Source organism: Etheostoma cragini, chromosome 22 (genome assembly GCF_013103735.1).
Source record: "Etheostoma cragini isolate CJK2018 chromosome 22, CSU_Ecrag_1.0, whole genome shotgun sequence".
NCBI classification, from domain to species: domain Eukaryota; kingdom Metazoa; phylum Chordata; class Actinopteri; order Perciformes; family Percidae; genus Etheostoma; species Etheostoma cragini.
In genome coordinates, this window is record NC_048428.1 from 8631517 (window position 1) to 8643089 (window position 11573).

At 39.2% G+C, this 11573-nt stretch overlaps 1 protein-coding gene across 1 annotated transcript; it reads right to left on the bottom strand.

Annotated features, from left to right (window-relative positions):
• Nucleotides 1–3798: 3798 nt before the first annotated feature.
• LOC117937984 (vascular cell adhesion protein 1-like) lies at nt 3799–9156 on the bottom strand. The gene is made up of 8 exons (XM_034862299.1): nt 9037–9156; nt 8758–8823; nt 8139–8519; nt 7351–7656; nt 7000–7263; nt 4831–4924; nt 4441–4480; nt 3799–4070 (listed from the first exon to the last, which is right to left on the bottom strand). Exons 2-8 carry the CDS (start codon nt 8798–8800, stop codon nt 3834–3836), a joined length of 1365 nt encoding a protein of 454 aa, XP_034718190.1. The 5' UTR covers nt 8801–8823; nt 9037–9156; the 3' UTR covers nt 3799–3833.
• Nucleotides 9157–11573: the final 2417 nt, after the last annotated feature.

An 11573-nucleotide genomic window follows, 5' to 3' on the forward strand; every position in this document is an offset into this window, starting at 1 on the left:
AGAACAGTTACTTCCCCTCTCTGTCTATCTGCACAGAACACAGAGCTCACCTGACAGAAAGAGGAGATGGAGTAACATTTTGTCTGTTGCAATATTCACAGACAGGGCTGCCGTCTCCTACTTATGCAAACACAACAATGTAGTTACTTAATAAACATGCTTTCAGAGCTTTTATAGAGCACATTTACAACAAAAACTTGCATCATACAACCAGAATTCAAATGTTATAATTTGTGATCAATCAACAGAGGTCAAATCTAAATAATTCCACAAAATGCAAACTCTCACTTCACATGGCTCAGTAAAAGGACAACATAATTTTACTAAAAAACTAAATCAGTCAAACAAAAAGATTGTTTTACCGAACAAGCCCAATTTCAAAAAGAGATTAGCAACGAGGTCCTTCGTGGACGTTAACACAGTGAATGAGGTTTAGTGTGAAACTTCCCTGTTCAGCGGTTATAACTTAAAAAAAGGTTAACTTCCCGTGTTACATGACTACACAGTAACTGGTTACATCTACCAAATATCATCTGAGTTAAATGACTTACAGTAAATATAAGAGCCAGTCAGGAAGGTTTCACCTTTCCTGCTCATGTCCAGTGTGTTCCTATCTGCTGTCTTCTATATGTGGAATAAAACACCAGTTCATTTGCTCTCCATGTAGAAATATGCATTTTTATTAAGAAACATTTAAATTAAAACAGAATTCACAGTCCAGCATTTAAAGCTTCAGTAGGTACATTTTGTAAAAATGTATTTTTTACACATTTGTTAAAACTGTCACTATCTCCTGACAGTAGAATATGAGACAGATAATCTGTAAAAAAACAAGCTCCTGTGGCTCCTGCCTGTGCTCCTACTGCCACTTGCAGAAATACACCGCTCCCGGTAAGAAACAGCCAATCAGAGCCAGGAGGACTGTCTTAGCACTGTCAATCACTCTCGTGTACGCGCTGCTCATACCCCTCCCCAGCACAGCGCGTACCGTATTCAAGCTCAAGATTGCCGCTGTGCTGCAGCTGTGCTAATAGCGGAGAAACAACTTTTTAGGAAAACTGCCAGTTTCTCGAGTGACACCTGCTCAGACGGAAAGCGAGCTAAAAAGAAAGAGTTAAACCGAGCCCGAAATTAAACGAGGGTCAACATCAGAGCGTCTTTTCAGAGGTAGAGGTGAGCTACGCCTCCTGAAAGGATTCAACACGGATTCCGAGCTAGCCACATTTCTGCTTGACATGTAAGTATCTCTGCTTGATTTGTTTCATTTGTTACGAACTACACAACTAAGATAGCGATGGTTACGGTATCACTGGTGATCGCGCAAATCTCATTTGACTCTGTAGCTTGTTGCTAGGTCTAACAGTTAGCTTGTTAGCTTGTAGGACGTCAGGAATGTTGTAGTTAGCAGGTGAAGTTTAACTTTACCTGCTAACTCCTTCACCCTCAGTATAAGCAATATTGTTTCGATACCTACATTTAGTAAGCCAAAATGTTTTTTGTCGATCACAATTAAATGTAGCTTAGCTATGGTGAAATGCGTTTAATTGTGCGCTGTCCCTGTCAACGTTTGGCAAGGCAGAATACTATTTTTTATCAACATACACGTTTTGTTCCCCCTCAGGATGTAATTTGTAGATCAAATGTCTCACACCAGTTCTTTATGCTCCTTCAACAGGTCAGATATTGCCCTGGACACAGAGGCACGTGAAGGAATCTCCTTCAGTCCAAGTCAAAATGCTCAGTATTTCCTTGTGCAGGAGTACTTTGCAAAAAAAGCTGATTTATTTTACCCATATATAAAATAAAACCTAAGACATATTTCTAAGATGTTATTCCTTGGCTTAGTGAGCTTCCTCAGTGATTCACCATTCCTACTGAAAGTTTAGTGTTTTTAATTGATCCAAAAGGTAATTGAGTAATGTACTGTGTAAAGTATTAACATATCTTTTAATAGAAATATTTTAAATAAGCAATATTTTTACATTAAGCATTCAAAGTTTCAAAAGCACAGCACACAACAGCTATACGCCCCTCAGAATAAATCCCCTGTATTGTCCATGAGGATGTGGAAAGCATCGGGGGCCCTGCTTACTAGCGTGCGCGTTCAAGGCATGCACCGCTGTGGGAGAGCAGCTGTGGAGGGGGGGCTGTAGCGCAGCAGAGAGCAAGGGGGAGGAACCTGTTAGTTGTGCTTGTTCAAATTTTTAGGCTAAGTCCACGTTTTCTCAGAACTCCCTACTGCAGCTTTAACAGAAATAGAAACATTACTGAATATAACGGAAAATAAGAAATTGCTCTATAAAAAGAGTCAAATTAACAGTGACAGGTAAAAAGACAGAATACTGACTAGATTAAAACATTAAACAAGAGGACTAGATAAAGACCCAGACAGAGGGGCACCACACATAACGTTAAATCAATAACTGGTCGACTAATCTGACCGACCGTCAAAGCACCGTTGGATCGCTCTGAATATGCAGTGACCTCGTCCTGTCATGTCTCACTGTAAAACATGCAACATCAACACATGGAATGTGCAACGTCACCAATGAGTCCGGTCACAGTCCTTCAGAATGAAGCTGAGCCCTATATGTGCTCCTGTGTCATTAAGTATGAGCACAGGACTGAAAGGAGAAGTGTGTCAGATTTAGGGGCATCTAGAGGTGAGGCTGCAGATCACAACCGGCCGAATTCCTCTTCCCTCACCCCGTGTGTGTGTGTGTAGAGAAGCTATGGTGGCCTTCAGGTAATTTAAAATGCAACAGGCTCTCTCTAGAGAAGTGGTTCTCAAAGTGAGGTCCACGGACCCCAAGAGGTCCCTAAAAGGGGTTTCAGTCTGTCCCCAGCAAAAAGGGGAAGATGTGTTTCCACTGTAATTCCATCAACAAGCAACATAGTAACATCATGATCGTGATACAATTCTAATGGTTTAAACTTTGTTTTTACAGTAAGTTTTTCATTTGCTCTCAGATCGCTTCCCACTTTCAGGATTGCAACTGAAATAATAGACTAAAACACCGAAAGTTTATGAATAGCCCAATGGCAATCAGGTCAGATCTTGTGCCTGTCTGATGGGGAAGTGATATTGCTAATAGCATCAGCTAGTTTTTGGCAGCCTTCCTTCCTGTTTCAGTAAACAGCGACTGTATTGTATTTAGCGTGTAAAACCGTTTCTGTATTCTTCATATTTATGTAAAATTATAGTTTGATTCGTAGTACAGGCCTCAGGTTGGCACAGATTGTATGACTATTCTGGTCATTGCTTTCATACACATGCTGTAATGAAAGATCTAAAAGCACAAATCCTTTCAAGTGGGGGACCGTGGGACAAATCTTCATTAAATGAGAGTCCATGGTCTAATTTGTGTCGTTTTGGGGTTCTTGGCGTGATACAATTCTAATGTGAGAGTCATTGCTTGGTTGGTATGCTGAAGAGACTGTTGATAGTTTCCATGAAGCAGCTGATGTGTCTTTCATGTGAAGATAAGTTTACGCTACACTCCACATCTTCATGTATTAAACAACATTCAAAATGTCACAGTTTAAAATGTATTGCAAAAATTCAGGTTTGCAAAGCTAATATTTCCTTGTAATACTTTGGATTAAATATTTGTCCAGGGGCACCAGAAACCTCACCTGGTTGAGTGTGTGCCCAAGTACAAAGGCTCAGTCCTTACCACAGCAACCATAGGTTCGATCCCGACCTGGGCCCTGTGCTGCATGTTGTCCCCCTTTCTCTCTCCTTTCTTATCTTAATCTGTCCTGTCAAATACATCTGCCGCTCCCAACTTGTTTTTTAAAAACATCCAACATGTCCGTGTAGGTCCAAAAACTCATTTTCTCTTCACTTGAGCGTAGAGGTCCTCTGGACCTTCAGCAGTCCGTCCGTTTGCCGTCCTGGAAACTTTGACCTGTGCGTACAGCGTGTCCTGCTGCTGTCCACTGTCCTGCCGTGAGGCCGAGGACGGTTCAGGTGTCCGCCTGGAGAAGTCGATCTCTCCGTAATGGATGTCTTCTGTTTCTGTTGCTCTGGCTGGCTCTTGAACAGCTGGCTTCTCAGATGTCAGGCTCTGTGACAAAAGAACCAAATGAGAAACGTTGGGAGGGACCTTCATCTACTTCCTGTAGTTCACCTCCGTTTCTCTCTCACTCAGCTCCCACTGCTAGAACATAACAGTCAGCTCTTATTGGACAAAGCAGTGGGGAAATCTTGTTAAATGTTGCTAAATCTGTTCTTTTTTTCAGATACAACAGTGGATTGTCATTGTGGTTTTTTGACAGTTGTTTTTTGTTGTATCACATTTCCTGTGAGTCTCCACATTTATTCACTAATGAGGAACTTCCAATCCAGTGTTGATATTATGAATGCAGATGGTATGAGTAGAAACATATTCATTACACTCTCTGTAGTACATGTAGAACATTAAAATATTTTCCCACCTGTGTCTGTTGTAAAGTTGGAAGTTTTTTCTTTAACCACCTGGAAAACATAACAAGGCTGTCAGCTTTTCTCCCTGTTTAATAATAAAAATTATTATCATTCTTATGATAATTATACATAATGCTTCTGTGTATTTAACAAGTTTCAATACCTAAATTTCAATTTAAATGCAATTTAAAAGTATCAAGAACATACAGACAAAGACATGTTATATTACAATACCAATAAATATGCAAAAGTTCTTTCACAGCTTAGAGGAGTGGAAAGTGAAGCCTCGATCACCTTCAGTCTTTTCTTCGTACTTTCAGACCACATCAACGTCCCTGCTTGTATAACACACATTTGATTTACGGCTACATTTGGAACTGATACTGAGATACTGTACGTACCAAACAGCAACGATCCCACAGAGGAGTATGATGATTCCAATGATCGCTCCAACAACCGCCCCCCATGGTGAAGAGGGATCGAGCTGTTTGGCTCCTACGGAAACAAAAACGTCATAAGTGACTGAATTAAAGTAAAGAAGAATCATGGCTGTGACCCAGCATTCATAGATAGTTCAGCTTGACTTCACGCAGTATTTTCAAACACATTGTTCCAGATGCAAAAATGCAGTGCATAAATTGTGCTTGCAGATGTGCAGTGATATTAACATGTCACTTTTATTTATATTTTAAAGGTGCTCACACGTCTAGACATTTTTTGTCACATACAGCAAACATCTCCTCACTGTCCACTAGCTGCCTGTCCCCTGAACACACTGTAGACAGCCCGGGCTCCACAAACTGTGCCAACCTGCACCACGAACCCTAACAAACATTGTTCCAGCCTATAACCGATAAAACAGGAGTTGGTTGAGTCATGGACGTGCATCGTGGAAGTAGCCTACGTGCTAACGCTGATGCGGTGATGGCTCAACCAACTCCTTCTTACCGGTTATTGGCTGAAACACTGTTTGTCATGCGTCGTGATGCAGAGGTCAGTAGTACGAAGCAAGATTTGGCGTTACCGAGGTAACTCAAGGTTTAACCTGAAGGGTTTTCTGTATCACAACGGTTAAATTGCCTTGGTAACTAAAGCTGAACATCTAACCTAGTTGGGAGTTATGTTGGAGATTAGAGATCAACTGATGTAAAAAAAAAATTTAAAAAACGCCTGACCAATCAATACTTGATTGCTAACGGCGTTAGTTCTTAGAAGAACTGCTGCAGCTCACTGCGTGGAGAGAGAGAGAGAGAGATGCGCTCGTAAAAGTCAAAACATTTAGAGACAACAACGTTAACATTCCCTGATGGTTATTTTTATGAAAGATATAGATTTTAAGCTGAGGGAATAACTTGTAGGCTATTTGTCAGCTTCACATCAGTTTGAAGGGATGTTCTAAAATGTTTATCATGAAAAAACTGAACGTGGACAAAGCTTAACGTTTAGTGGTTTAATGTACCTAGACAACAATCAGTTATCACCAAATTTCACTCTCATTGTGCTCCTCATAACCACTGAAAACTGTCAAAAGACTAAACTGAAAGTCCAATCATTGTGGATGTTATCTGACATTAAACATTTCTGCTTCAATGAGGGTTCAATGCACCTAAACTTGACAACAAATAATTGGATTTTGGTGTCAATTTTGTTGATCGTTTTCCGTGGTTATGAGGAGCAATATGAGAGAGAAATTAGGTCATTAGGTCAATCCTTGATTGTTGTTTAGTTACATTCATTAATAATAATGATTTATACTGTTTATTGATCCCTAGTGGGGAAATTACAATTTACACTCGGTTTTGTTAGCAGTTACTACACATTATAATAAAACTTTATATTAAAGTTAAGCTTTTTCACATTTTAGACTGTCCTGGTTTAAACTGTTTTTACACTAGGTTTTTTATTTGCTCTCAGATTGATTCCCACTGCCAGGATTACAACTGAAATAATAATCTAAAGCACCGAAAGTTTATGAATAGCACATGGGTAATCAATCTTGTGCCTGTCTGATGGGGAAGGGATATAGATAACAGCATCAGCTATTTTTTGCCAGCCTTCCTTCCTGGTTTAGTAAACAGCGACTGTATTGCATTTTGCCTGTAAAACCGTTTCTGTATTCTTCATATTTATGTAGAATCATAGTTTGATTCATAGTACAGGCCTCAGGTTGGCACGGATTGTTTTTGTTTCCGTTTGTAGATGCGGGACTGTCTACAGAGACTGCGTTTTTTTTACAGTGTGTTCAGGGGACAGACAGCTAGCGGATAGTGAGGAGATGTGTCCTGTATGTGGCATAAAACAATTGTTGCCTAAAAACACTAGAAGATCATTCTCACTTCTTTATTCTGCTGGTAAACTTCTTCCCTCTCGCTTCCTATTCTTACTTTTCACATGTCATGAACCAGCACGTACAACACTTTTCTCTAAAAAATATTGTTTTAAACTTGCCTTAAATCTCTCCTTTTCTATTTAAGTACATTATTCTAAATTCTGCATATTCACTTTGGTGTATAGAATACTTTATCCAACATGAACTCCTTCTATTTCCAAATCAGCAGTGCAGTGTTTACCTTCATTAGTCAGATGGATCTCTGATGATCTTTGTGTACCAAGATCATTTGTGGCCGCACAGTAATATACATCATCAGTGACATTGGTCACATTGAAGCTGTAAAAGTCTCCTTCAGTTACACGGAGGTCTCCATCTTTGCTGTTCTTGAACCAGCTAAAGCTGGGGGGGGGCTTGGCTCTGCTGGAGCAGGTCAGGTTCACCCAGCTACCTGCTGACACCAAACCTGATGGACTGATGGACACTGAGGTGTTCTTGGGAGCATCTGAGGAAAATGTGAGATTAATTTTATTCATTAAAATCAGCACATGATGTTCTGACAGGATCCAATAACAAACACTGGTTGTCTTACATGAGACATTGAGAGTCTTTGTCTCCTCTGCTGTCTTGACTCCTCTTCCTTCATTCACAGGATATGTGGCAGAACAGCTGATGGTGAGTCCATCATGTGTGTCTGACAGAGTGATGGTCTTCTGGATTTTAGTTGTGAAGGTCCGATCTGTGTTCTCCTCTATGTTGTAGTGAGGGTCTTGTTGGAGATTCCAGGTGAGTTTAGGAGGGGAGTGTGGACAGGGAGTGGGAGCTGAGCAGCTTATAGTGACAGACTCCTTCTCCTTCAGAGCACCTGGGACCTCAATTCTGGGCCTCGGGGGGGAATCTGGAGTTTTAAATCAAATGTTTTACACTGAAGAATACAGTATATTAGTTTGTACCCGTGACTTACGGTACATCTGCAAACCCTTTTATTGTAAAACTGTACTGACATTTTAGTAAAAGTGACATTTTTTAGATCCTCCTTGTGAAAAAAACCTCATCATGACACACTCATGTAGATTTGTTAATGTGCAATGTGAAGGAGGGACACTCTTCTATACAAAGAGACTTCCCTTTTTGAAGTCTGATGACATGAAGATACAGTGTTTTAAATTGCAATGCTAAAAATATGACTTACAGTATGTAGTACAATATGTAGATTATAATATGTGATAAGGAATATTTATGCGCAGTTTCAGTTATTACAACATTTGGAACATCCTGACTTTTTGTAACATTTTACAATAAAGATAAGGGTCATGGTGTTTGCTGTCTAAGCAACAGCTGCAACAACATTAAAAACATACTGATACAACCAAACCTTACCTCTAACTGTTATTTGAAGAGGATCACAGGAAGCTGTTGCCAGAAATGGTCTGTTCTCAATTCTGAAGTAGTATGTGTCTGTGTAATTTGGGATTAAACTAGAAAACAAGGTGGTGCATTGTTTCTGACTCAGGTCTCCAGTAATATTCATTGGATAGGTGGTAACTGTCCTACTACTGTTGAATATAATATTTCTTGTCATGGCAATTCTGGAGTCCTTTATAATCCACACTCCGAAGGTTGTTCTTGTGCTGTTGAAGTCCTGATCTGGTTTAGAACTAAAGTTACATGGGATTAGCAGACAAGATCCACTCAGTGCTTCCATGTTCTTTGGTGCAGTAATGGATAAGGCTGGCTCTTTAGGACAAGCAGCCAGAGCACCTGTGAAATCAGTTTCATGATTGACCAAATGTGAAAGAAAATCTGTAGGATGAAACATTCATGATAAATGAAGCAGCAGTATGTTGCATGCCGGTATTTCTTCACTGTCTTGTTAACAATTTCCTCATAAAACATTTCACTTCACAGTCAGAATGTGAACAAAATAACTAACTCTGGTCTTTCTGCTTTTTTTCTTCTAAATTAAGATTGTAAATAATTCAAGTAACACACAGCTCACCTGAAATTAAGAAGACGATCAGTAACATGTTGTCGGTCAGCATATTCACAGACTGAAACTGGCTCCCTGGATTTGCAAACACATAACATTGTTCATTTTCAGTTGTCTAAATCAAATACGTGTTCACAAAGCATTCAATGTCTTTAAAAGCAACTTCCCTACTTCCACTTCATGCCACAAACCACAGTTCATTTTTTTTCATTATAAGTAACAATTAAAAACATCCACAGAGCTCTGCTTTTTCACTAAAACACAAAGTTCAGTAAAATGTTTTCTTACCAGATGAGCCCAAAAAATAAGAAAAAATGAACAATTCCAGAGTGAAATGCGGAAACTAGTTATTTTTAGTAGAGCTGCAACTAACCACCTAACCACTGTAGAATAAAAGAAAGAGAACTTTCCTTTAAAGAGCTGCAGTTCACTTTATTTGGTGTCAGAATTGCTAGACATCACATGACCAACATGACTAAAACAGTTATGCCACTGCTCATATCCTGAGTAAGGAAGTCAGATATTACAACATCTTAAAAACTTTAGGTTTCAGATGACACAACTCGTTGCTAGCCTTCATAGATACATAACACAATAATGACTTATTTGAACAGTTTATAGTGTATACGTTGCATAATTGACTGCAATGTTGTCACTGACTTCTGCACTGTAAAACAACAGATGATATCAGCCCTCATCTACACAGATACACTGTAAACACTATCTGCTCTGTGAAACGTTTCTTCATAGACTGTCTGAAAGTTCAAATATCAACCCTTCTTGTTCTGTATTTTTCAAACCATTTTTTTTATTTAATTTACACTTTACATGCATCCAATGGAAACACCAGATAAGATATGAAAATGTCACATGGTCTAAGCATCTTTTTGGTGTTTTAAGAAAAAAAGTTCAACCTGAGATAAATAATTAAAGAAGATGCTTTTACTTTTTGTGTTGATTTTAACAAAGAGAAAGCAGAAAAAACTACAAAAAATATCATTTAAGCCTTTAAGAATTAATAGCAATGAGTATTTAGAGAAAAGCTACACTTCATTGCAAGTGGCCCACTAAGACTAATACATGCAGAATTAACAACACAGTAAGGTGAAGATGACATCGTCTTCCTCTCCTTCTGGCTCATGGTGGATGTAACACAACTGCACTGTTGACATAAACGGCTTCTCCTGTGTCCTGTGGACAGGAAACAACACAGAGAGAGGTGTCAGGGCTCTGATGCGGATTTATGCAGCTCAGTTTCAGTTAATGTAAAGATAAAAAAACAAATGCTAGATGTAATTTTAATACGACTTGGTCACTTAAATTAAATCTTCTAATTCACACACACACACACACACACACACACACACACACACACACACACACACACACACAGAGACACACAACCCTGTAGGCTACTTTCATACATGACGCATTCCCGTAATTCTGTCACGTCCGTACAGCCCATTGAAGTGAAGTAATGTCACAAATGTAGTGATTGTAACCCAAATCACAATCTTATCTCATCTAAACTTAACTGTAATGTGTTTGTGCCTAAACCTAACTAAACTGGGACTGTTTCAAAATACCAACAAGGGTTTTAAAACCGCTTTAGAGCAGTGGTTCTCAATTTATTGTAAATTTTAGCAGAAAACCTTTTTAGTAGAAAGCCTTTATAAAGACGTACAATACAGCCCCGCGCCAACAACCTTAACTGAAAAACACTTCAATTGTACATCCCAAATGTTTAGAATCCAGTCTAAATGCATTCATTGTTATAGTATAATTATTTAAGGAATTATGCATGAATTATGTTTTTTTAAACTTATCACCTGCAATAGCCTACTCCAAAGTACCCCTCAGGGTACACATACCCCGATTTTGAGAATGACTATTTTGGACGATGTGGTCTGATGGTTTGCCAGAACAAAGTGAGCTTTTAGCGGCTAAATGCTCCGTTTGTTCACCAGCTAGTTGCTGACTTCCCCAGTCTGCAATGTCAGGTGTCATGTCTTTTCATTCCCGTCTCTTTGTTTCCTTTCTAAATCAATAGTGAACATTCCCTGCATTCATTTAGGATTCATCAAGAAAAAGTCAGATGTGCCGCGTTGCATTGGGGTCTGGTGTTACTGCTGTAGGTGGAGACTATTTAAAGGTTTCTTCTACTTCTGAGACCTGCAGACAGATAAGTTAAACAATAATGAAGCAACTCTCCATGGTGGTGTCATGGTTGTGGTTTTCAGCTGTGATATTTCCTATTTTGTTTTGTTAATTCATTTATTAATTTAATTCCTGTGTGCTGATGTGTCCCTGTTATTTGTTGAGTGTTTCCTGTTTTGCTGTATTGTTCATCCATGTGCGTGTTTGCACATGCACGCTTTACTTCTTGTGTTATTTTGTAGTGATCCGTTGCATTTGTCTGTTTCTAGCTTTTTTCCTGTTGACTTGGATTAGTCCCTAATGTGTTTTACCGGTTCATCTCATCTATCCTCATGTCACCTGTCTCTTGTGTTGCATTGTGTATTTGGGGTATTTGGTCTCCGTGCTCACTTTGTCTGGTGTCAGCTTGTTTGTCAAGTTCAGCGTGTGCCTTTACTACTTTATTCTCCTGTTTCTGTTTTCAGATTTTTTGATAATCGCCTATTTACTTAGATTGTAAGTTTGTTTTTGGTTATTACATTATTAACTCTCCGTTATCTTCTATTGTGCTCCTGCATTTTGGGTGCAAATCTGCAAACTGCTGCCTCCCTTGACAGGTGGCTTACCTTCACTGGTTCTGCGTGGCGTCTTGTCCTAAACCAGCTGTGAGAAAAAAGAAGAATGTTTTT

Bases quoted from the DNA above. Each gene is read 5' to 3' on its own strand.
- LOC117937984 (XM_034862299.1), bottom strand. From the start codon at position 8,800: ATGCTGACCGACAACATGTTACTGATCGTCTTCTTAATTTCAG. The intron at 8,520-8,757 runs GTGAGCTGTGTG...CTGATTTCACAG, and splicing joins GATCGTCTTCTTAATTTCAG to GTGCTCTGGCTGCTTGTCCT. The intron at 7,264-7,350 runs GTAAGACAACCA...CATTTTCCTCAG, and splicing joins AAAGACTCTCAATGTCTCAT to ATGCTCCCAAGAACACCTCA.